The 26,463-nt window shown below is 46.8% G+C and overlaps 1 protein-coding gene across 1 annotated transcript in view; it reads right to left on the minus strand.

Annotated features, from left to right (window-relative positions):
* Window positions 1–25,831, minus strand: part of slc15a2 (solute carrier family 15 member 2) — a 129,942-nt gene extending 104,111 nt beyond the window's left edge. Inside the window, exons 1-6 of the mRNA XM_085986848.1 lie at window positions 25,526–25,831; window positions 25,256–25,302; window positions 16,352–16,439; window positions 13,864–14,005; window positions 7,518–7,610; window positions 4,897–4,996 (exon numbers count right to left, since the gene is read on the minus strand). Of these exons, the coding sequence (XP_085842974.1) occupies window positions 4,897–4,996; window positions 7,518–7,610; window positions 13,864–14,005; window positions 16,352–16,439; window positions 25,256–25,302; window positions 25,526–25,544 (489 nt within the window). The 5' untranslated portion in view covers window positions 25,545–25,831. The remainder of the gene's footprint in view (window positions 1–4,896; window positions 4,997–7,517; window positions 7,611–13,863; window positions 14,006–16,351; window positions 16,440–25,255; window positions 25,303–25,525) is intronic.
* Between the last annotated feature and the right edge of the window lie 632 nt (window positions 25,832–26,463).

Below are 26,463 nucleotides of genomic sequence, written 5' to 3' on the forward strand. Positions count from 1 at the left end.
AGTACCGCCCAGGCCGCTGTAATGCAGCAGCAGATGCCCTCTCTAGGCAGCCGTTAGCAGGGGAGCCCGAGTCAGACAGTGGGGATGCGGACTATGATGGTTGTGTGGCCATATGTAATGTCACTCACAAGGGAACAGCTCTAGGACCAGACTTAGGGACAGCAGGAGTCAAGTGCTGTAAAGTCAGACAGATCCGTGTTTCGGACGCAGAAGAAAGTACTGAGCGTAGTGAGTTGCAGGGTAACACACCAACACTTCCCGGTTACTCTAAAGAGGAACTACGTAAGTTTCAGGACACAGACCCCACCCTCAGCGTGTTTAGGAAGTTTTGGGGTGAGCAGCGAAGGCCAACTTACAAGGAGAGGTCGCAGTTATCCAAGCTAGTATTATCCACGTTAAAGCAGTGGCCCCGTATTTGTGAGCAAGATGGTTTGTTGTACCGTGTAATCGAGGATGCCCATGTTGGTGAGTGTCACCAGCTACTACTGCCCTCTTGTTTGAAAGAAGTCGTGCTTGAAGGTGTGCATGATCGTATGGGCCATCAGGGAATAGAGCGCACACAGAACCTTTTGAGACAGAGATGTTTTTGGGTTGGGATGTATGGGGATGTGGAACAGTGGGTCAAGAAATGCGAGAGGTGTGTTTTGACAAAAATGCCCCACCCCAAGATACATGCCCCTATGAAATCATTTCTAGCCTCCCGGCCCCTTGAAGTAGTTGCTGTAGATTTCACCATGCTGGAACCGGCCTCCGATGGTCGTGAGAATGTGTTAGTGGTGACCGATGTTTTCATTAAATTCACACAAGCCTTCCCTACTCGGGACCAAAAGGCTGATACCACGGCAAAAGTCCTTCTCAAAGAGTGGTTCATGAAGTATGGGGTCCCAGAAAGATTGCATTCAGACAGAGGTCAAAATTTTGAGAGTGAAATCATTGCCGAGCTGTGTAAGCTTTATGGTGTAAAGAAAACCCGCACTACCCCACACCACCCAGAAGGAAATGCTCAATGTGAGAGATTCAACAGATCTTTACATGATCTTTTGCGTACACTGCCTCCAGAAAAGAAGCGCCGCTGGCCTGAGCACTTATCTGAGTTGGTGTATGCCTACAATGTAACACCCCATGCTACGACTGGCTACTCACCGTACTATCTGCTTTTCGGGGTTCATCCACACCTTCCTGTAGATGCTTTATTAGGTCAGGAGGAAGTGTTAGACAAGAAACATGAGTGGTTGGTTGTCCACCAAGAGCGTTTGAAGGAGGCACATGCAAGGGCAAGAGAGTACACTGAAAAGAAATCAGCTCAAAGAATTGAACTTAACAAAGACAAAGTGTACTGTCCAACCATTGAGGTGGGTCAGTTGGTATACTTACGACACAGGCCTTTGGGTAGGAACAAAATTCAGGATGCGTGGGGTCCTACTGTGTACAGAGTGGTGGAGGTACAGGGTACTACACATGCAGTTGAGCCTGTAGAGGGCGGTCCTTTAAAAAGGGTCCATAGAGTTAATCTTAGGCCATGTGTTACCCCTGTCCCTGAGCCTAGGCGGACGAGAACCAAGTCCCCTGTCACCGTACCCCCTGTCACTCTTTTGACAGAATCGTTGCCAGAGCCCTCTGATACTGAGTTTGTTGTGGTAGAGGAAGTCACCTATCCAGAGTTAACTCAGGAGGAAAAAGTAAACAATGATCCTGTTGGTAACGCCCAAGATGTACAGGAATCAGAGGCTGTTTCTGAGCCAGAGCATTCAGATCCTTCTGAGTGTGGGACTGAGGTTGAGGTACCCATTCCGGCTCCTCGCAGAACTAAAAGAGCCAATGCTGGGGTAAACCCTAACCCATACCATTTGCCTCAGTCAGCCTGTAATGCAGTCTCACTCAGTCCTGAGGTGTTCTCTCATGTTTTATCGAGTCTGGGTACTGCATTTTTTCGAGAAGCTGTAAAAGAAGTGAAAAACGGGTGCTAAGTCACCGAGGACGTTGACTTTAAAGCAGGGGAGAATGTAGCCAAGTGGGAAAATGCAGTGAATATTTAAGTCCACTAGATGGCGCGGTTCATTTTCCCCTTTAGAATTTGAAAAAAGGAGAAAAGGGTTATGGGTAAGGCCATGTGATGCCAAAGGAACCTCCCCTTTCTTCACAGCCTCCATTTTCTAGATCCAGCGTGGGGGGTGTGCTCTGAGGAGAGTTGGGGTGAATATGACTTTTGAAATGAACTTAGTCTGCGTAAAGTACAACTAAAACAGCATTTAGTGCAGCCAGACATAGTTTTAAAGTGATATTGTTTCCCAAATCACTCGATATCACGGGGATGCTTGTAGATTGTCCCACCATGTGCTGGTGTTAACCTTTGTTAAAATTGTTGTTGAGTCCTTGGGGCTACGTTTCGAACGAGTTTAATACTTTCTGTTTGCTTGTAAGAGGTGACAAGTGATAACGGGACATACGAATGTATGGTATGATATGTTTTGTTTTGTATAATGATTGTTAGTTAATTAACTGCCTTCACCTGTGGTTTGCCTCATGTTCTGTTTTGCAGCAAGCCACTGCCGTATTTTGTCGACTGTGTTTTATGTATTTACAATTTCATCCTAAACCTAGACCCAAGTTATTAATACAGAATAAAAAACCCAAAAAACGAAAGTTCGTGTCCTGTGCTGCTCCATTTCACCAGGCTACATGTATATCAGGCCCAGTCAATGAGTGTATACCAGACCCAGTCAATGCAATATATACCAGACCCAGGCAATGCTGTGTATATCAGATCCAGTCAATGAGTGTATACCAGAGCCAGTCAATGAGTGTACACCAGACCTGGTCAATGAGTGTATACCAGACCCAGTCAATGAGTGTACACCAGACCTTGTCAATGAGTTTATACCAGACCCAGTCAATGCAATATATACCAGACCCAGTCAATGAATGTAAGTGTGCCCAGTCAATGAGTGGAAAGTGCGCCTAGTCAATGAGTATAAAGACTGCCCAGTCTATGAGTGTAAAAATGTGCCCAATCTATGAGTGAGGACAGTCATAGTGAATCACTAAAACCTGTTCTTGATGTTCAGGCTGAGGCACAGGGCTTAGTTAATGTAATGTGTGCTGTGTGCAGAGTCTTTCCACATAATTGAAGTCCCTCCTCCCCTGGTACCATTCTGGTAAATCTCCTCTGCACCCTCTCCAAGGCCTTGACATCCTTCCTACAATGCGGTGCCCAGAATTGAACACAATACACCAGCGGAGGCCTAACCAGTGATTTATAAAGGTTTAGCATCATTTCCTTGCCTTTGTACTCTATGGGCTTGAATTTCCAAGCCCCGTGGAGGTGGGTTTGGAGGCGGGAGTGGTGGGAAAATTGCAGAATCGGTGGGCACGAACCCATCCCGCCCCCAACCCGCCTCCGTGCCAATGTCCCAGGCGGCCGCCTCCCAGCACAGGTCAGATACATGGTATGTTGGCCTTCATAGCAAGAGGGTTCGAGTACAGGAACAAGGATGTCTTGCTGCAGTTGTACAGGGCCTTGGTGAGACCACACCTTGTGTATTGTGTGCAGTTTTGGTCGCCTTATCTGAGGAAGGACGTTCTTGCCATGGAGGGAGTGCAGCGAAGATTCACCAGGCTGATACCTGGGATGGCAGGAATGATGTATGAGGAGAGATGTGTCGATTGGGCTTGTACTCACTGGAGTTTAGAAGATTGAGAGGGGATCTCATCGAAACCTATAAAATTCTGTCAGGCCTGGACAGACTAGATGCAGGAAGGATGTTTCCGATGGCCGGGGAGTCCAGAACCAGGGGTCATAGACTAAGGATAAGGGGTAAGCCATTTAGGACTGAAATGAGGAGGAATTTCTTCACCCAGAGAGTGGTGAACCTGTGGAATTCTCTGCCACAGAGGGCGGTGGAGGCCAGTTCATTAAATATATTCAAGAAGGAGTTAGATATATTTCTTACGGCTAAAGGGATCAAGGGATATGGGGAGAAGGCAGGGACAGGGTACTGAATTTGGATGATCAGCCATGATCTCATTGAATGGTGGAGCAGGCTCGAGGGGCCGAATGGCCTACTCCTGCTCCTATCTTCTATGTTTCTATGTTTCTCCCTGAGGCGGGAAGGGGAATAGTGCCAATTAACTGCCTGTTAACAGGTAGTTAACAGGCAGTTTTTTGCCTAATCCCTATTTTTAACCCTGAAGTGTGGGCTTCCCGACGGCTCCGAACCATGCCAATTTAGTGAGGCGGACCGCCGGTCTGCAGGGGTTGGAGGGGTCGAGATGTCCGTTGTGCAGGTGAGTGATGGGTGCATGTGTGCAGAGTTAAGTGTGTGAGGTGTGTGTAAAGTGTTTTAATAAGTTTTACTTACCTTTACTTTCTCCTGCAGGCTTCCTTCCTTCAGGTCTCTGGAGTCCCTCATCTCACCGGCACAGAAAGCAGAATGGCTGCTGATCTATCAAAAGCTGCAGCATTCTGCTTTCTGGTCTGGAGAGATCTCTAACTGAGTCTGAGTAGAAGGACTCAAGTTAGAAGACAGATTGTCAGTGTTTGACAGCTTCACAGAGCTGTCAAATGCTGATTTTTCATCTGTCAAAAGCTCTTGACAGATGAAATGTCAATCGCTGACGTCACCAGTAACCAGGTGTTCCTTAATTGGCCTGCTGAGCCCGCTGGGCTGGCTTAACAAGGTCAATCAAGGAAAAATAGCGTGGGTTGGCCACAAGTCGATGGAGGCGGGACTACAACCCAAAAAGTGGGAGTCCTGCCTCCATCACGTCCCCATTGACAAAATCCAGCCCTATGGCTCTATTTCTAAAGCCCAGGATCCTGTATGCTTACAACTTTAGTGTCAGTAAACATATAAATAATACTGTTTCAAACATCCGACACTCTTATGCCTCACGTACCTGTTCCTCTTCAAACTGGTCGCCACCAAAAGCTGCGACACAGGGTTTGATACCACCAGTGCCCAGGGCTATTAGGAAGAGACCAAACATTGATAAGATCCTGGAAATAAAAGAAGCTTGGTTAAGTTTTAACAGAACACCATCTCCTGAGAATACTAAAAGTAAGCCACGCAGATGGACTTTGTGGGTGTTGCTGGTCGGGCGATCGCCTGACAGCCAGTTCAAGTCCCACTCCAGAGACTTGAGCACAAAATCCAAACTAATACTGCAGAGCGTTGCTGAGAAAGTGCTGCACCATCGGAGATGACAGTCCTTCGGATGAAACGTTGAACCTAGGCCCGGTCTGTGTTCTTCAGTTCTCCCTGGTATCCTGGCCAATATTCATCCCTTAACTGACATCGCTAAAGCAGAATACCTGGTCATTATCTCATTGCTATTTGTGGGACCTTGCTGTGTGGAAAATGACTGCCGCGTTTCCTACATTACAACAGTGACTACGCTTCAAAAAGAGTGTGTCATTGGCTGTAAAGCGCTTTCGGACATTGTGAGGTAACTGTCATTCCAATCAGTTTCTGTTTCCATTCGTTTCCGCCCCCCCCCCCCCCCCGCCAACTTTCTCTGCATCGCTTCCGTAGTCTTTAGCCTATCTGTGAGGGTATTATCAGATTATTTTGGGACTGAAGAGGTTGGAATCCACCGCTGGACTTTATTTGCCACCTTCTGAATATTTGTTCCCCCCTTGTCGTTTGTTCATTGAACGGAGGGTGAAATGGCATTTAAATTTGCACCCTCCGGCTCTCAGTGCCTGTGGGGTCATTTATTGGATATCGGATCAGCCGCCCGTTGTACATCTCTCCCGAGTTTTGTTCCAGTGACTTCGGGAGAGAGGGAAAGTGATCTGATAACCGCCCGTTTTATACTATTGGCCTGAAGTCAAAAGGCAGGGTTGCCCACTCTCCCAGATTACAGATGTTGCCAGACTTGCTGAGTGTTTCCAGGATTTTCTGTTTGCGATTATAAAGAATTGACCACCTTCAATTTCTTGGGGGTGATGGGGGGGGCGGTGGGAATCAGAGAGCGCACCTCCCGGGGTAGGGGGGGTAGGGAACTATTCATGGGGGACACTAGGGAAATTTCCACCTCCGCCAGTGAGTAAAAGCTTTTTTCCTAGGCTCACTGGGAGCAAGGACACTCACCTACAACCTTTATAAGGCAAATGCGTTAACATTTGCAAACAGCAAGCAAGTGTAAGTGTCACGGCCTTTTAAGACTGAGATGAGGAGGAATTTCTTCACTCAGAGGGTGGTGACTCTCTGGAATTCTCTGCCCCAGAGGGCTGTGGATGCTCAGTCATTGAGTATGTTCAAGGCTGAGATCGATAGATTTTTGGACTCTAGGGGAATCAAGGGATATGGAGGTCGGGCGGGAAAGTGGAACTGAGGTGGAAGATCAGCCGCGAGCTTATTGAATGGCGGAGCAGGCTCGAGTGGGCCATATGGCCTACTCCTGCTCCTAGTTCTTATGTTCTTATCAAGCATCATGTGATCAATTATCATGTGATCAAACCCCTATGAATACAGCCAACCAGAGTTTACAACCTCGGGTGTGGTGGAGGCAGAACTTGAAAGATAGAAAAAAGAGAAAAAAGGGAACATAAAATAAAAAAACTATTAAAACCAAACTGCCTTGCATACTACGAAACTAACAATTTAACACTTTTATTCACTCCTTACTACTTTTTTTATGAAGTACCTTCAGATGTTTTAGAAACAAAGAAGATAGGAGCAGGAGTAGGCCATTCGGCCCCTCGAGCCTGTTCCGCCATTTAATGAGATCATGGCTGATCATCCAAATTCAGTACCCTGTCCCTGCCTTCTCCCCATATGTTTTGCTGCATTCAGGGAACTATGTATGTACAAGTTGTGGCTTTCCTTGTCTTGGTTCAGTCATCTTGCAAAATTGAAACTTTGAAAATCATATTCAAATTGAAAATTTCAAAACTGAGATTGATAGACTTTTGTTAGGCAAGGGTTAAGGAGCCAAGGCGGAGAGATGGAGTTAAGATACAGATCAGCCATGATCTAACTGAATGGTGGAATAGGTCCAAGGGGCTGAATGGCCTACTCCAGTTCTTATATTCCTATATATTGTAACCCACTAGTAGTCATGGGTGTCACAATCAGGGGGAACAAGCTCCCAATGAGGTACAGTAACTGGAAGAAAGAAAACAAGGAAAGACTTGCATTTATATAGCGCCTTTCACAAGGTCGTTCCAAAGCGCTTTACAGCCAATGAAGTACTTTTGAAGTGTAGTCACTGCAGTAATGTAGGAGATGCTGCAGCCAATTTATGCACAGCAAGGTCCCACAAACAGCAATGTGATAATGACCAGATCATCTGTTCTAATGACGTTGGATGAGGGACAAATATTGGCCAGAACTCCCCTGCTCTTCTTCGAAATAACGCCATGGTATCTTTTACATCCACTTGAGAGGGCAGATGGGGCCTCAGTTTAACACCTCATCCAAAAGACGGCACCTCCGACAGTGCAGCACTCCCTCAGCACTGCACTGCAGCGCCAATACACAACTGTAATGAGAAACATCTGTTCTTTTACTCACACGTGCATTTTCTGGTCACCAATGGTCGGTATTGCACCGATGGACTTCACAACATGACCGATAACATACACGACGGAGAGGGAGATGATGGTTCTGTTTGGGAGCAGAAAAAAAGAGCGTCAATAAATATCACAACTAAAATGAATATAAATATTACAGATATTACAATTCAACTAGATGATAAGATGAACTGCTTAAGGTAGCAATTTTATTTTTATCCATTACCAAATATTAGTTGAGGGCCTCAAAATAAAATATTTAAGAGGAAAGGCAAAATACTGCGGATGCTGGAAATTATGAAATATAAACAGAAAATGCTGGAAATACTCAGTAGGTCTGACAGCATCTGTGGCGAGAGAGACCAGTATTTCTGTTTATATTGAAGGGGAAGCTGGATAAAGAGTACTGTCCATGGTTCTGGTCTCCATATTACAAACAGGACTCAGAGGCACCAGAGAAGGTGCAAAAAAGATTCACAAAGATGATCCCAGAACTGATGGGTTATACCTATCAGGAAACATTGAACAGGCTGAGGCGGTTTTCTCTAGTAAGGAGTAGGTTGAGGGGAGACCTTGATAGCGTAGACGTAGAGCAGATGTTTCCCCTTGTGGTGGAGACCAAAACTAGAGGCCATAAATATAAGATAGTCACTAATAAACCTAATAGGGCATTCAAGAGGAACCTCTTCACCCAGAGAGTGGTTAGAATGTGGAGCTCGCTGCCCCAGGGAGTATTTGAGGCGAACAGTATAGATGCATTTAAGGGGAGGCTAGATAAGCACATGAGGGAGAAAGGAATAGAAGGATATCCTGATGGGGAGAGATGAAGTAGGGGTGGGCGGAGGCTCGTGTGGAGCATAAACACCGGCATGGACCAGTTGGGCCAAGTGGGATGTTTCTCTGCTGCGCCTTCTATGTAATATGTAAAAAAGTGCCTCAGGTAGTCTGAATTTCAGACTATTGCATTGCAAGGCTAACAGTTTTAATAGGGGACTTTTGGAGGCACTCTGGATTCTGGGAAATTTCCACCTAAAGAAATTTATACAGAGCCTTTCACGACCACCGGATGTCCCAAAGCGCTTTACAGCCAATTAATCACTTTCGAAGTGATGTAAATGTAGGAAACTCAGCAGCCAATTTGCGCACAGCAAGCTCCCACAAACAGCAATGTGATAACGACCAGGTAATCTGCTTTTAGTGATGGTGATTGAGGGATAAATATTGGCCGCAGGACACTGGTGCATCGCAAGATTCTCGCAGAGATGCCGACACGATTGTGCATTTAAAAGTACAAGTGAAAAGCTGGGCCAATAACTTTCCAGGGGGCGGGCTCCCCCTTTACAGCTTTCAGGGAGCACTTCCCGTGAAGAACGATACGGCATGCTTTGAAACAAAGAACGACACCAGTGACTGGGAAACACTTGGTTATAAAACAGCAGGAGCTTGGCCCGCAGACTGTGCTGGAATTTGATCTGCTGGCTGAGAATGTGCAGAGCCAGCTCCATTTAAAGAAAAAAAAAGTACAGGCTCGAGGGGCTGTATGCAATGATATACTTGCCTTAGAGGGAGTGCAGCGAAGGTTCACCAGACTGGTTCCTGGGATGGGGGGATTGTCCTATGAGGAGAGATCGAGTAGACTAGGCCTATATTCTTTAGAGTTTAGAAGAATGAGAGGTGATCTCATTGAAACATACAAAATTCTTACAGTGCTTGACAGGGTAGATGCAGGGAGAATGTTTCCCCTGGCTGGGGAGTCTAGAACCAGGAGTCAGCATCTCAGAATAAGGGGTCGGCCATTTAGAACTGAGATGAGGAGAAATTTCTTCACACAGAGGGCGGCGAATCTTTGGAATTCTCTACCCCAGAGGGCTGTGGAGGCTCAGTCATTGAGTATATTAAAGACAGAGATCGATAGATTTTTGGATATTAAGGGAATCAAGGGATATGGAGTTCTTATGTTCCCTTTAAGCTGCGTGCTGCACTCCAGGGGTCCCACACAGCCGGACTTTACATTGAAAAAAATACGCGCATGTGAGCACTTTTGAATGGGCCCAAAAAAGAGAGGGAACATTGGTTGTAGGGCCTATTCCTGCTCCTATTTTCCAGTCTGAGTGACAAATAGCGAAACCCTCTGACGGAGACTACCCAAGTTAGAGAGCCTTTGGAGTTGAAACTGCACTGCCCGAATAAAAATTCTACTAAAGCAAATGGGAGCAACCGTCAGGCTGTTTGCTGCACGCCTATCGATGTTAAGCTGAAGAGGTGATAAAGTGTGCAACATTCATTTATTATTGAATGCGTGAGCAACATGTGCTGTTCTATGTTCAATCAGTTCAGCACATCTTGAAGAGATTAGACTGATGACATTGACACTGGGCAGATCCCCAGTATGCCCCCCCCCCCCCCCCCCCCCCCGAGTCCCTGACATGTTAGCAGAAAATGTGGGGCATAATTTATATTCCATTAGGAAGTTCACCCGTTAAAGCAACAAATGATTTAGAATCAGTGCTGTAAGTGTGATTGAGGCTATGTCCAATAGCACCTGGTTCTGGAATCTCGATACCACACGGCAGGTCACAAATTTAAAAAGGATCCATTTTACCTGCAAGCGTTGGTGCACAGATTGTTGAGTGGACTGGTCTAGTGGGTTCAGTAACAATAATGTTATTTTGATTACAGTGTTGCTGTGTATAAGAACATAAGAAATAGGAGCAGGAGTAGGCCATTTGGCCCTTCGAGCCTGCTCCGCCATTCAATAAGATCATGGCTGATCTGAGCCTCTGAATCTATTTCATTCCCTGTGCTTCTTTAGTCTTGATAAAGGGTTTTGACCTGAAACGTTGACTCTAATTTCTCTCCACGGATGTTGCCTGGCCTGCTGAGTTTTTCCAGCATTTTCTGTTGTTATTATGGCTGATCTGATCTTGGCCTCAACTGCACTTTCCTGCCTGTTTCCCACAACTCTTGACTCCCCTGTAGCTCAAATATCTGTCTATCTCTGCCTTGAATATATTCACCGACTCCGCCTCCACAGCTCTCTAGGGTAGAGAATTCCAAAGATTCACGACCTTCTGAGAGAAGAAATTCCTCCTCAGCTCCGTCTTAAATGGGCGACCCCTTATCCTGAAACTGTGCCCCCTAGTTCTAGATTCCCCCACGAAGGGAAACATCCTCTCAGCATCTACCCTGTCAAGCCCCCTCAGAACCTTATGGCCGGAATTTTGCCGGAAACCCACTGTCAAGCCGCCTCCAAACAATCTTCCCAGGTGTCGGGTCCCCGATTTACACATTGTCCCGACACCAAGTGGCGGGAAGAAGATTATAGCCACTTAACTGCTTGTTAACAGGTTGTTAACAGGCAGTTAAGAGGCTTTTTGCAATTTTGACAGGTCTACTGCGGGCTTCCCAACGTCCGGACACCACACCAGGATAAGTGCGGCGTGCTGTGGGTCAACTGTAATGTTTCTGCATTGATGACAGCTGCAGAGGTGGTGTAAAGGATCCAATGGTACACTGGTGAGCTTCAGAGGTAAGAAAATGTTGGGAAAATCGTTTTTAATGCATTTACACTTTCCTGTAGGTGTCAAGTTTTGGACTGTGTGTGTAGTCCCACCTCATTGGGAGAACCTCTCTTACCAGTGACAGATCGCTTCTGTAACCTCACCTGCAGCTGCCATCTGTTCTAGCGTAAGGAGGGAGTCACTGGAGAGCCTAGGTGCAAGGGCTCACCTTTGTACAGTGATTATCAGTGTTTGCAGCACCTCAATGCCGTCAAACACTGAAAAATCAGCTGTCAAAAAAAAAACTGCACGTGGCCCCTTTAAGAAAACCCACAGATGACACGTCATCAACTGACGCCATCTGACACCGGCTTCCTCTTAATTGGCCGGCAAGCCCGCAGGGCGGGCTTAACAAGGCCAATTGACGCAAAATCGCATCTGTGCGTCTGGTGTCCTTGGGGGCGGCACTGGAACCCAGAAGGCAGCTATCCCACCCCCAAGCTGCAGCGATAGGAAAAATCGCGGCCTATGTGTTTTAATAAGATCACCTCTCATTCTTCTTGTGAAACGGTCTACAGGAAGCAGGTTCCCCTGGCCAAACTGTAACACATGCCCTGCGCAAAATCCCACAGGTCCTGGAACTTGTGCCGAGTCCATGTTCTGTGCTCAGCTTTTTATATTTTCCTTATGGTCTGGCACTGAGTCTGGCTAGTGAGAGTGGGGCGATTTTAACCCTACTCGCTCAGCAGAAACCTGGCGGGCCGGCAGTTAAAATCGCCTTGGGCTCTTAATCTGTCTGAAAGCCGCCATGATCGCAACATCTGCAATTTTAACCTGATCTGACGAAAGGTCATCGACCTGAAACGTTAACTCTGTTTCTCTCTCCCCAGGTGCTGCCTGACCCGCTGAGTGTTTCCAGCATTTTCTGGGTTTTTTTCTGCAATTTTAACCTGCTCTCCTGAGCGGGCAGCAAGGACGCCCGCCCGGAGCCAACAGGGTCCTTCTTTACATATGCAGGTTGCGGCCCGATGACATCATTGAGACCCGACTGTGTAATTTTAACTCAGAGGCTTGTGCGGGGAATCCACCTGTCGGGGCTATTAATGACATCATTAGGTCACTGGCGCTCGCATTGAAAGATACTTTCTGAAGCAGCAGCATCTTTTCAATGGCCCATAAATTCCGTTCCCGCGCTGTGTACTCACCCGTAGGGCCAACGGAAGTGCCAGTTTTAGGCATGCGCTGCGCATGTGCTGGAAACCGGAACTTCCGTTCTGTGGAGAAAGGGCTTCACAGGTCAAACGCCTGCGCCGGAGAGACAGCGCGTACGGCTGAAACTTCCGTTTTTTCAACATTTGCTTCAATCCAGGTAAGTCGGAAACAGCTGCGCCTGGAAAAGCAGGCGTACAGCCGGCAGCTCCTGGGTGCAAGGCTTGCTGTTACCAGGCTAAGAGTTGAAGAAAGTAAAAAAAAAAACATTTTTTCCATTGATTTATCATTTTTAAATACTTTAAAGAAAGGTAAGTTTATTTTTAGCCCTGTTAAAAACTTTAACTATTTTTTTCAAAAATTTAAATTTTTGTTTAAAATAATTAATTTAGGTAATTTATAGTCATTTTAAAAATGTGATGTTTTTAAAAAAAATGTATTTGAAGTTTTACTTATGTTTTGGGGCTGATCGCTATTCATAGATTTGACAGGTCTTCCTGCCTTCCTTGCTCTGATTGGCTCCCCATGGCCCATGTGATCAGAAAGCGAAATAAAGATTGGGACGTACACAGAGGATTAAGGCAGAAGCTGAAATATCTTAAACTAACTTGAAAAAAAAAATTAAAAACTTGTAATTCTTAATCATATTAATGGAAAAATTTGACATCCCACAAATATAAAATTAGTTTTTCAGGGCCAGAATGGTTAGCAGTCAGTACGCCGTTAAGAACCCAGTTGCACCTCTTTCAACAAGGCTTAAAGTGTTGGGTTCTTTTAACAGCGATATTCCATCGTAAAAGGGGAAGCTTTCGTCTTTATGTGTGATTACAACTGATTGCCGGCTCTGGGGAGTTCCCCAGCGCAACCTGTGGCGGAGCAGCGAATGACTGAGCGCAACCTCAGGATTTCCCGCGTTTAAACCGCGCGCGCGCGCGGGCTAACTCCTGAAGTTGCCGTCAGTCTCAGAGGGGGTGATGACGGCGAATGCTGACAGTTTTGCCGTCACTACCACCAAGAGGTTGGGGGAGATCAAATTCAAGCCACAGAGATCGCGAGATCTTTGTGGGCAGCTTTCTTCGAGGTCAGCGCCGTCGCTTCGCCGCTGACCACAAATTCCGGGCCATTAAGGCATCGAATGGCGCAAAGTCCTGTGACAAGTATAGTCCTCACTGCTTAAAGGTTCCCCCTTTAAAACGGGCAGTCAATTATACAGGACAAAAGGCGATAACCATTATGCATTTGCATTAACCACTGCAAAATCCAAGCCAATGACTTTTTTTTGGGTGTGGGGTTGGGGGGGTTGTGGGGGAATATTTAATAACCAATAGAAATGTTTTTTTTCTTGATTTCAGCTCTGTCTCTTTGGCGAGGTTTCAATCAGCAGTCAACCATTTACCACAGAGCGTGTAGAAAATCACTGCGACACGTCGTCACTGGGCTGCTCTTGGGGGACCTCCGTGTGGGCAACTCAGCATTGGCAGGAAGCGGAGATCAGGTTGGCCAACTCTCCTCCTGGTGTGGAGGAACCAGGGGCAAAAGGTGTGAGTGAGGAGTAAGTAACCAACAACAAAAGAAAAGGGGGTTCATAGCATCACAAAATGAAGAGGAAAAGATATTCAATAAAATATGTCATCTCACTTAAACTTTCCCAGCCAGGAATCAGCAATGATGGCTCCCAAAACCGGTGTGAAAAAGGCCAGTCCCGAAAAGGCATGGTAGATGGCAGTGGACAGGTTATCATCCCAGTGAAAGAAGCTCGTAAAGTAGAGGGTGAGAACAGCTGAAACGCAATAAACAGAAGAACATAAGGTGGCAAGGAATGAAAATAAGACACTCAAAGCCGGCATCTTCCAGACAATACAAAGCTGACTTAGTTGGGCTCAGTGGAGTTGGTGCTAAAGGGCACTGCAATTAGCTTCAGGGATAGGTGTCAGCTGTGGCTCGGAGGGTAGCACCTGCGCTTCTGAGGCAGAAGGTTGTGGGTTCGGAATCCCTCTCCAGAGACGTGAGGCTGACACTTCAATAAAGCACTGAAGGAGTGCCTCATGCATTGCAGGTGCAGTCTTTCAGATGAGGCTGAGGCCCTGTCCATCCCTCTCAGGTAAAAGATCCCACGGCACTTGACATGAGTCAGTCATTCATGAAAGAAAGACTTATGAACTAATACTGAGCGGCCTGCGGGTGGCGCTGTCCAGGGAGAGTATAAATACTCGGGCACGGGCCCAGCTTGCGCAGGACATTCTTAACAGGAACTAGTGAAGGACACAACTAGGCCTCCATGTTGTAAGACAGTTGATTAAAGCTTTGTTTAACGCTTAGACCAAGTGCCTAGTAGTTTTCTTACGTCAGCACTATTTCGAAGAAGAGCAGAGGAGGTTTCCCCCTGGTGTCCTGAGCCAACATTTATCCCTCATAAAAATACCCATCACTAAAAATAACTTATCTGGTCATTATCACATTGCTTGTGGGGTCGTAGCACGCACAGATTGGCTGCTGTGTTGTCTACATTGCAACAGTGGCTACACTTCACAAGTGGCAGTAAAGTGCCTTGGGATGTTTTAACTGTAGCGTTGGCGCTATGTTCATGTCGCCCTCCATTCAGTGGCACGGGACCCAATTTAACAAGTAGACTCCGGACTGAGCTTAAAGTTATAGGCTGTGAATGCTGCTGACAGGGTCATTAGAGGAGGGTGTGCCACCTTTAGATGGAGGAGGGGCCACGGTTGGCACTGGAAGGAACTTTGTCGGCAGTCTGTGGTGGCTCCATTAGTGGCGTTACAAGCAGCTGCTTGGGGAAGGGGGGGGGCGGTGGGGGTCATTGACTGGCAGTCCAGCTGGTAGGTCAACCGTTCTAGCACCACAGCTCCTCTTACCAGCTGAAACCAAGAACCCAAGAGAATTTACATGAAAACCAAATGCTGGCAGCTCTTGTTTTTCAACCCTCGGACAATAACCTGTTTAGATTAACTTTATCCCTTTCATCATTTTAAACACTTCTACTGTGGGGGGAGGGGAGGGGCGGTCCTGGAAACTTGCTCTTTTTCCATTGAGGAAAAAGCCCAACTCTTTTAGCCTTGTTTGCTCACTCTCACCTCTGAGTCAGATGGTCGTGGTGGGTTCAAGGTCCACGCCGGAGACTTGAGCGCAGATTCTAGGCTGACACTCCAGTGCCGTGCTGAGGGAGCGCTGCACTGTCGGAGGTGCCGTCTTTCAAATGAGACGTTAAACCGAGGCCCCGTCTGCCCGCTCAGGTGGACACAGAAGAGCCCACGGCACGAAGAATGGAAGGGGAGTTCTCCCCGGTGTCCTGGGCCAATATTTATCGCTCAGTCAACATCACTAAAAACGGAGTATCTGGTCATTAGCACATTACTGCTTGTGGGAACTTGATGTGTTTCCTACATTTACAACAGTGCCTACACTTCAAAAGTACTTCACTGGCTGTATAGCCACTTTGGGATGTCCCGAAGTCGTGAAAGGCACTATATAAATGCAAGATCTTTCTTTCAATTCGCACAGTTTGAGGATTAGAATTCAGTTTAAAACATTTGGTCTCAGTAAAAGTGACCATGAAGCTGTCAGATTGTTGTGAAAACCCAACACGTTCACTAATGCCCTTTAGGAAAGGAAAGCTGCCGTCTTTAGCCGGTCTGGCCTACACATGGCTCCAGTCCCACACCAACATGGTTGACTCTTACCTGACACTGAAGTTGCCTTGGTTGTTTCAAACCACTACAAACAAGAACTGAATCAGTTCAAGAAGAAGTCCCACCAATATCACTGACATAATAAAACTCACTACACACTTGGTTTGAGTATAAAGCAAGGCTTTAATCAACTTGTTTCAGAACATGGAGGTCTAGTTGTACTTCACTAGCTCCTTGTCTTTACAAAATGTCCCTGGGCAAGCTGGGCCCACGCCCGAGTATTTATACTCCTTGGACAGCGCCACCAGCTGGCCGTCCAGCGTTATTTCATAAGTAGTTTCTTGATGATGAGATTTATAACAATCACCTTCTCCGGGTAACCACAGATGGGCAATAAGTGCCGGCCTTGCTCAGCTACGCTTACATCCCAAGAATGAATAAGGACATTTTTAAAAACCTGCAAAGATCAGCAAACGTACCCTTCATGCCATAGTAGGAGAAGCGTTCACAGAATTCGTTCACGACAACGAATATAATGCTCAGGGGGTAAGTGGTTCCACATAGCCTCTGTGGGAGGCAAAACAAGACAGCTATCAAGACAATTGCAATACATTAAGCGAATACATTGGTAAATAAAGACACATGCAACGTTGCTAGGTTTCGGTTTTTGGCTAAGTTAGTAGCACTCTCTCGCCTCTGAGTCAGAAGGTTCAAGCCCCACTTCAGAGACTGGAGCACAAAATCCAGGTTGTCACTCCCTGCACTGTCGGAGGTGCCGTCTTTCGGTTGAGATGTTAAGCCGAGGCCTCGTCTGCGCTCTCAGGTGGATGTAAAAGATCCCGCGACACTATTCCGAAGAAGAGCATGGGAGTTATCCCCGGTGTCCCGTCTAATATTTATCCCTCAATCAACACCTAAAAACAGATGAACTGGTCATTATCACTTTGCTGTTTGTGGGAGCTTGCTGTGCGCAAACTGACTGCCACACTTCCTACATACAAGAGTGACGACACTTCAAAAAGTACTTCATTGGCTGTAACATGCTTTGGGTCGTCCGGTGGTCGTGAAAGGCGCTTTATAAATGCAAGTCTTTCTTTTCTGGGTCAAAATCCTGGGACTCCCTCTTTAACAGCACAATGGGAGTACCTACACCACACGGACTGCAGAGAGAGAGAGAGAGAGAGAGAGAGAGAGAGAGAGAGAGTAGCAACAGAGAGGAGCAACCGAGAGAAAGACAGCCAGAACAGCAAGCACTGCGAGAGAAACAGCAATGACAGACAGCAACAGAAAGAGAAAGACAGACAAAGCAGTGTGAGAGAAACAGTAACAGAAAAAAGACAGAGGCCAGGAATTTCCTTGCGGATCCTCATGACTGTAACTTGGAATCACGGTTAGATACAGCACAGAACGAGACAATTCGGCCCTTTGTGCCTGTGCCGGCCCTTTGGTAGAGCTATCCAATTAGTTCCTGCTCTTTCCCCATAGCCCTGTAATTTTTTTCCCCCATCAAGTATTTATCCAATTCCCTTTTGAAAGTTACTATTGAATCTGCTTCCACCGCCCTTTCAGGCAGCGCGTTCCAGATCACAACAACTCGCTGCGTAAAAAAATGTTTCCTCATGTCGCCTCTGGTTCTTTTGCAAATCACCTTAAATCTGCGTCCTCTGGTTAGTGACCCTTCAGCCACTGCAAAAAAATTCTCCTTATTTACTCTATCAAAGCCATTCATGATTTTGAACACCCCTGGATGGGCAATGAATGCTGGCCTTGCCAGCAATGCCCACATCCCAAAAACGAATTAAAAAAATATATCAAATCTCCCCTTAACCTTCTCTGCTCTCAGGTGAACAACCCCAGCTTCCCCAATCTCTCCACGTAACTGAAGTCCCTCATCCCTGGAACCATTCTAGTAAATCTCTTCTGTATCTTCTCCAAGGTCTTGACATCTTTCCTAAAGTGTGGTGCCCAGAATTGGACACAATACTCCAGCTGAGGCCTAACCAATGATTTATGGAGGTGTTCCAAATTATGAGCGGTTTGATAAGAGCGGAGAGGGAGACACTGTTTGCACCGGCAAGAGGGTCGGTAACCAGAAGACACAGATTTAAGATAATTGGCAAAAAGGCCAGGGGGACACGAGGAGAATTTTTGTTACGCAGCAAGTTATTATGATCTAGAATGCACTTCCCGAAAGTGTAGTGGAAGCAGATTCAATAGGGAATTCGATATATACTGGAAAATAAAAGAAGTGCAGGCCTATGGGGAAAGAACGGCGGGCGGGGGGACGGGGTGGGGCTAATTTGGATAACTCTTTCAAAGAGCTAGCCCAGGCACGATGGGCCGAATGGCCTCCTTCTGTGCTGTATCATTCTGTGATGAAACTGAAAGAGATCTAGGCGCCTTAGTGAACTTCTCAATGCTCAAGATGTCCAACCAAGGCAGAGCAGCAATCAGCAAGCCAACAAACTGTTGAACCACACAGACAATACAGTAGACTACAGGTCCGGGGAACCCGCGATTAAACTGTCCAGTGCTCCGATCAGAATGCACCTCGAGTACTGCGGCCGGCTCTGGTCACTGTTGAGGCAATCCAAGTACCGGAGGCAGTGCAGAGAGGAGCGACAAGGCTGATCCCTCATTTCAGGGGTCTGGATTTTTGAGGCAAGGCTGGCGAAATTTGAGCTTGTCAGTCGTACATGTAAGATAGTAGATGGCGTGGAAGAAATGAAGGACGAGAAAGACAGGATATATTGGCCTGGGAGGGAGTGAAGTGTAGATTTATCAGAACAATACCTGGAGTCCAAGGGTTAAATTACGAGGAGAGATTATGCCAACTAGGGTTGTATTCCCTGGAATTTAGACGGTTAAATGGACAGTCTTCAGAATGTCATAAGCATGTCTGGGGCAATGTTCCCGGTAAGCTGTGCGGCCGTGCAGCAATGTGTGTAGGTACCGCGCAGGCCGCTCACAAGTACCGCGCACTTAAATAACCAGACCGCGCACCCACGGTAATATTTAGAAGGAGAATTGGTCTGGAGTTTCCTCACCCTAAGTATTTGACACTGCCCTATTCCAGATAGGCCCAGATAGACGCTGCACTGTGGACAAAAGGTTATGGGGCGATTTGATTGAAGTTTTCAAGATATTAAGGCGAACTGATAGAGTAGAGAGAGAGAAACTATATCCGCTGGTTGGGGAGTCTAGGACTAGGGGACCTCGTCTAAAAATTAGAGTCAGGCCTTTCAGGAGTGAAGTTAGGAAACACTTCTACACACAAAGGGTGGTAGAAGTTTGGAATTCTCTTCCACAAATGGCAACTGATGCTGGGTCAATTGTTAATTTTCAATCTGAGATTGATAGATTTTTGTTAACCAAAGGTATTAAGGGATATGGGCCAAAGGCGGGTACATGGAGTTAGGTCGCAGATCAGCCATGATCTCACTGAATGGCGGAACAGGCTCGAGGGGCTAAATGGCCTCCTCCTGTTCCTATGTTTGGGAGGATGGAAGACAGAGACAGGTGGCTGGGAGGATAGGGGTAGAATGGTGAAGAAGGGTGGAGAAAGGAAATTGAGGATAGAGCGGAGGAATGGAGAATGATCAACACAAAGTAGAACAGAAAGCAAAGCAGGACAGACTGAAAAAGATTTGAGGAAAGAATAATATGCAGGTCTATGGGGAAAGAGCAGGGAATGAGGCTAATTGATAAAACCAAAAGATTGAACAGGTTGGGGCTTTTTTCTTTAGGAAAGCGAAGACTTCAAGGAGACCTGATAGAGGTCTTTAAAATTATGAATGGGTAGGGTAGATGTGGAGAAAATGCTTCCACTTATGGGAGAATCTAAAATTGGGGGCCAGAAATACAAGGTAGTTACTAATACATGTACCATCTACAAGATGCACTGCAGCAACTCGCCAAGACTTCTTTGTCAGCACCTCCCAAACCCCCGACCTCTACCACCTAGAAGGCAGCAGGCGCATGGGAACACCATCACCTCCAGGTTCCACTCCAAGTTACACACCACCCTGACTTGGAAACATATTGTCATTCCTTCATCGTCGCTGGGTCAAAATCCTGCAACTCCATCCCTAACAGCACTGTGGAAGCACCTTCACCACACGGATTGCAGCGGTTCAAGAAAGCAGCACACCACCACCTTCTCGAGGGCAATTAGGGATGGCCAATAAATGCTGGGCCTTGCCGGCGACGCCCAGATCCCGGGAACGAATAACAAAAAATCCAACAGGGAAAGATGGAGAAATTTCTTTACTCAGAGAGTGGTCAGAATGTGGAACTCGCTATGACAGGAAGTGGTCGAGGCAGAGGGCTTAGATGCTTTCAAAAGGAAACTAGACGAGTACATGAGAGAAAAGGGAATAGGAAGATATGGTGAAAAGCTGAGATGAGGGAGATGGAGTGGGAGGAGACTCATGTGGAGGAGGATAAACACCGGCACAGACCAGTTGGGCCGAATGGCCTGTTTGTGTGCTGTAAATTCAATGTAATTCTATGCAACGTAGTTCCTTCAGAGAGCCAGCGCCGGCACGATGGGCCAAACGGCCTCCTTTTGTGCTGCATGGTTCTATGAACAGAATAATTGGGAACACGACATATGGCAGTTGGAAAGGTTACCTGTAAACATCTGACATGATTCTCTGACTATATAAGCTGTGTCTTTATGCATTTCTCCACTTCACCTGAAGGAGCAGCGCTCCGAAAGCTTGTGATTTCAAATAAAGCTGTTGGACTATAACCTGGTGTTGTGTGACTTCTTACATTAAATTAAAGTGTGAGAGAGCAGGACAAGGAGACACAGGTTCAAACTAGTGAAAGTCAGCTTTAGGACTGATACATGGTGGTTCTCCGAGAGTGATCACCACTTGAAACGGACTCTGGGCAGAGTGGTAGAGGTGAAAACAGTGGAACCATTTAAGAAACTACCAGGTGCAGTAATGGGGTGGGGGTGACATTAGGGTTCGTTCTGGGTGGGGGAATTAAGATGGGCCGAATGACTTTCATCATCTTGTGGTCTAGTGAACAGAGCGAGATAGCAAAACCATAAGAGAAGGCAAGGGAAAGAACATAAGTAGTAAGATCAGGAGTAGGTCATTCGGCCCCTCGAGCCTGCTCCGCCATTTAATGAGATCATGGCTGATCATCGACCTCAACTCAACTTTCCCCATATCCCTTGATTCCCCCAGAGTCCAAAAATCTATCTATCTCAGCCTTGAATATACTCAAAGACTCAGCATTCACAGCCCTCTGGGGCAGAGAATTCCAAAGATTCACAACCCTCTGAGTGAAGAAATTCCTCCTCATCTCGGTCTTAAATGGTCTACCCCTTATCCTGAGACCGTGACCCCCTAGTTCTAGACACTCCAGCCAGGGAAACAACCTTTCAGCTTCTACCCTGTCAATCCCCCTTCAGAATCTTGTATGTTTCAATGAGATCACCTCTCATTCTTCTAAACTCCAGAGAGTATCGGCCCATTCTACAAAGTTGTTTATAAAACACACAAGACAAGCGTTTAGTAAAAATATCGAGCCATGGCAGGTAAGCACCTGTAAACGTGAGTAGGTTAATCAGGAATTATAACGGCCCGGAATTTGCGGTGGGTAATGACGGCGAGCGAACGGCGTTCGCTGTTATTCCCCCTCTGAAACTGACCGCAACTTCAGGATATAACGCTTGCGCATCCGAACGCGGAAATCCTGAAGTTGCTGACGGTCATTCGCTGTTCCGATGCGGGCTGCGCTGTGGCATCCCCTTCCCCCATTGTCGGCAATCCGTGTATTCAGGGAAACTGATGAAAACTTGGGCTTTTCCGTGGTAATATCGCTGTTAAATAGCCCATTAAATGTTAGGCCTGGTTGGTTTAGGTGTAACTGGGGTTTTAACAGCGTATTGACTGCTAAACAAATGTTATGGCCCCGAAATACTCATTTAAATTTTGTGGAGTGTCAAATTTCTCCATTATATTCAAAATTACAATTTTGAAGAAACGCAAACATTTTTAAATTATATTTTTAAAAAGTTTGCTCATATTTATTTCACGTTTACCTTTTCCCCAATGTGAGAGCCCCAATCTTTGTTTTACTCTCTGTAACATTTTTATAAAAGTCAGAATAAAAGCAACTGGTACACTTTCTGGTTTCCATGTCTGTGAGAATTCTGCATTGTGATTGGCTGCTTAGACAGCTTGTTGACGTCACAGCAGCATCGCACTAGGGATTCCCCACTATGCTACGCTGATCTCAATTGCTTGTCGAAAACAGGCAAACCTCTCGGCAGAGATCGCGAGATCTCTGTGGGAAGCTTTCTTGGGGGCCAGCGGCGGACACCTTAGCTTTGGCGCTGACTTGCAAATTCCGGGCCAACGTTTAAGGTGCGGAGTGCGCTAAATTGTGAGGCATCTGGCGTAGGCCAGCTGGAGTATGGGGTATGTAACTACACCCTGTTGGTAGTTTGTTTTTAATCTTAGTTGTTTGGATTTTTGTGGTAAACAATCATTGTAAACCAACCACTGCCCTGCTCAGCATTGCTTTCCAGAATGTTGGGTTACAATAGTGCAGTGGTAACGGTGCTGGATTAGCAAACAAGTGGTGCTGAGTTCACATCCCAGCACTTTTTGTTGTAAAATAAAAAACTTGCATTTATACAGTGCCTATTAACAACCTCAGGATGTCCCAAAGCGCTTTACAGCCAATGAAGTACATGCAGCAAGACCTGGACGACGTTCAGGCTTGGGCTGATAAGTGGCAGGTAACATTTGCAGTACATCAGTGCCAGGCAATGACTATCTCCAACACGCAAGAATCTAACCACCGCCCCTTGATATTCAATGGCATTACCATCGCTGAATCCCCCACCATCAACATTCTGGGGGTCACCACTGACCAGAAACCTAAATGGACCAGCCACATAAATACTGTGGCAACAAGAGCAGGTCAGAGGCTGGGTATTCTGTGGCGAGTGACTCACCTCCTGACTCCCCAAAGCCTTTCCAACATCTACAAGGCACAAGTCAGGAGTGTGATGGAATACTCTCCACTTGCCTGGATGAGTGCAGCTCCAACACTCAAGAAGCTCGACACCATCCAGGACAAAGCAGCCCGCTTGATTGGCACCCCATCCACCACCTTAAACATTCACTCCCTCCACCACCGGCGCACCATGGCTGCAGTGTGTACCATCTACAAGATGTACTGCAGCAACTCACCAAGGCTTCTTCGACAGTACCTCCCAAACCCGCGGCCTCTACCATCTAGAAGGACAAGGGCAGCAGGCGCATGGGAACACCACCACCTGCAAGTTCTCCTCCAAGTCACACACCATCCTGACTTGGAAATATATCGCCGTTCCTTCATCGTCGCTGGGTCAAAATCCTGGAACTCCCTCCCTAACAGCACTGTGGGAGTACCATCACCACACGACTGCAGCGGTTCAAGAAGGCGGCTCACCACCACCTTCTCAAGGGCAATTAATGATGGGTAATAAATGCTAGCCTTGCCAGCGACGCCCACATCCCAGGAACGAATAAAAAAAAGGTCAATTTATGCACAGCAATATCCCACAATCAGCAGTGAGATAATGACCAGATAATCTGTTTTAGTGATATTGATTGAGGGATAAATATTGGCCAGGGCACCAGGGATAACTCCCCTGCTCTTCTTCGAACTAGTGCCATGGGATCTTTTGCATCCACCTGAGAGAGCAGACGGGGCCTCGGTTTAATGTCTCATCCAAAAGACGGCATCTCTGACAGTGCAGCACTCCCTCAGCACTGAAGTTTATCATCTCATCCTCAGTCTCGGCCCCAGCCGCACTCTCTGGCACTCTTTGCCTGAGCCCCTTTCCCTCTCTGCTTCTCTCCCCCCCACCCCCCACCCTTTGAATAGCGTTCTTAAAACCCCTCTTTTCAACCATGACTTGGGGTCTATTCCTTTATATTTTTCCCTCTGTAAATCTTTTTCTACGTTTAAGGCGCTCTATAAATGCACGGTGTAGTTGATTGATCATGGATTGTTTCTTTTCATGTTTGTGGATGGAAAATTGTGGGGTGATTTATCATAGAATCACAGAAGGAGGCCATTCGGCCCATCGTACCTGTGCCAGCTCTTTGAAAGAACTGTCCAATTAGCCCCATTTCTCCGTCTTTCTCAAAAGCCCTGCAAATCGGGAGGGGGACAGCACGCCGGAGGGCCTGAGATAGGACAAGGTGGTCAGAGGGTGGATGAGGGTGTTTGTTTGAAGGGGTTTGGTGACGACCCTAATCTATCGTGGACACAAAATTGGCATCTGGTGTATGCGCTTCCCGTGGTTTTCTGGCTATTTATGTTACACATGCACATACACACGTGCACACACCCACACACACTCACACCTATACACACACAGACACAGATGCTCACACCCGCACACAGGCAGATTTTCACACCCACACAGAGTTTCACACACACACACACAAACACATATGCTCACACCCACATACACTCGGGTGCTCACACTCACAGACACAGATGCTCACACTCACATACACCCACACACATGCTCACACCTACACTCGGGTGCTCACACTCACAAACACAGGCACACATGCTCACCCCATACACAGACACTGACGCCTACACATGCTCATGCTCACATCGATACACACGCGCGTGGGCTAACACACATGCACACGCGCGTGGGCTAACACACATGCACACGCGCGTGGGCTAACACACATGCACACGCGCGTGGGCTAACACACATGCTCACGCGCGTGGGCTAACACACATGCTCACGCGCGTGGGCTAACACACATGCTCACGCGCGTGGGCTAACACACATGCTCACGCGCGTGGGCTAACACACATGCACACGCGCGTGGGCTAACACACATGCTCACGCGCGTGGGCTAACACACATGCTCACGCGCGTGGGCTAACACACATGCACACGCGCGTGGTCTAACACACATGCACACGCGCGTGGGCTAACACACATGCACACGCGCGTGGGCTAACACCCATGCCCACGCGCGTGGGCTAACACACATGCACACGCGCGTGGGCTAACACCCATGCCCACGCACACACACCAGCCGGAGTGTGCACACATACACACGTATATAAACACACACAAATTATAGGTAAGTGTTCCGAAAATTGAAAAAAAAATAGTATCACGTCTCTCTCATCCTATTTTACACCACATTAGTATAAACACACAAAAAATATCTCTAAATAATATATTGTATTTCAAAATCCAGGAGGCAGGTCCCCAGAGCTCCGACCACAGTCCATGAGCTGCTGTGAATTTCCAACACTGACAGGAATTTTTTTTTTTTTACTCACCAGCCTTCGTTATTTGTTAACTTGTAATCAATGGAGATACTAACCGGTGTTTGCTTCTTGAGAGGGGGGAGATCTTTTTGCGCCTCGTCATCTGCGGGAGAGTACAGTGGGGGGGTAGAGAAAGGAACACAGATGAAAATAGGTTCAGCTTCAAAATATTCACGGCACGAGCTTGAGAGAGAGAGAACGGCTGCAGGAACATGTTAATTGGCACAATGCTAAAAGAGAACTTTTAAAAAATAAACAGGATTCTCGTTTGCAAAAAAATCACGAGCAAAGAATTAATCTTGTAAAATATTGAACTGGCTACATACCAATTTTGTTCTTAGCCATTTTGGGACAGAGTTTAGCAAAAGTTTGCAAAGAAAAGTTGCAGCCTCCCTCTCTCTCTTCCCTCTCTTTACAGCAAACCAATTATCAGCTCTGCGATTTGTGTTGCAGTTGTTGTTAATGTTTCACTTCTTGATGAGCAATCCACAGGATCTGGCAGGCACTGGCGAATGGATCTTGCTGCATGTTTTGGCAACTCTAATAAACCGAGCGGCGGAGTGTCTGCCTGGGACCTTTGGGGACACACCTTCCAAAATTGGGGAGAGAGGAGGAGCAGGATCTGGGACAAAAGCGTGTCTGTGCTTTCTGTGTTCTGCATACGCGCACTGAACTCGAGTCAGCGTGACTTTATTGGTCCTGCAACGCTGCCCCTTTTTTGGTGAAGTTGCTGTTTTTATAAATTAAATCGACACAAAAACACAATTATCATAATGTACCAGCTTCCAAATGTAGAAAAAGACTTTTAAAATCAGTAGACAATTGGTGGCTGGTCAGTTCACAGCCGTTTTTGAGACCGTTGCATTTTAATTTACACAGGATAGATATTCCATTTCAGATTGAACTGTGTGATGGCTGTGGCACAGGATTAACAGACTTGAGGTCGTGACTTGCCTAAAGTGCACAATTACTTTGAGGTGCAGTTACTGTCTTTATGCAGGCAATTGTTCAGGGGATGTGGGCATTGCCAACAAGGTCGGCATTTATTGCCCCTCCTTAGTTGTCCTCGAGAAGGTGGTGGTGAGCCACCTTCTTGAAGAATCTCTGCATTCCTGTGGTGAAGGTACTCCCACAGTGCTGTTAGGGAGGGAGCTCCAGGATTTTGACTTGGATTCATGTAGCACCTTTCACGACCGCCGGATGACCCAAAGCGCTTTGCAGCCAACAATATACTTTTTGAAGTGGAGTCACTGTTGTAACATAG

This window comes from Somniosus microcephalus, chromosome 4 (assembly GCF_052327205.1).
Source record: "Somniosus microcephalus isolate GS21.2 chromosome 4, FLI_Smic_1.0, whole genome shotgun sequence".
Taxonomy (NCBI): domain Eukaryota; kingdom Metazoa; phylum Chordata; class Chondrichthyes; order Squaliformes; family Somniosidae; genus Somniosus; species Somniosus microcephalus.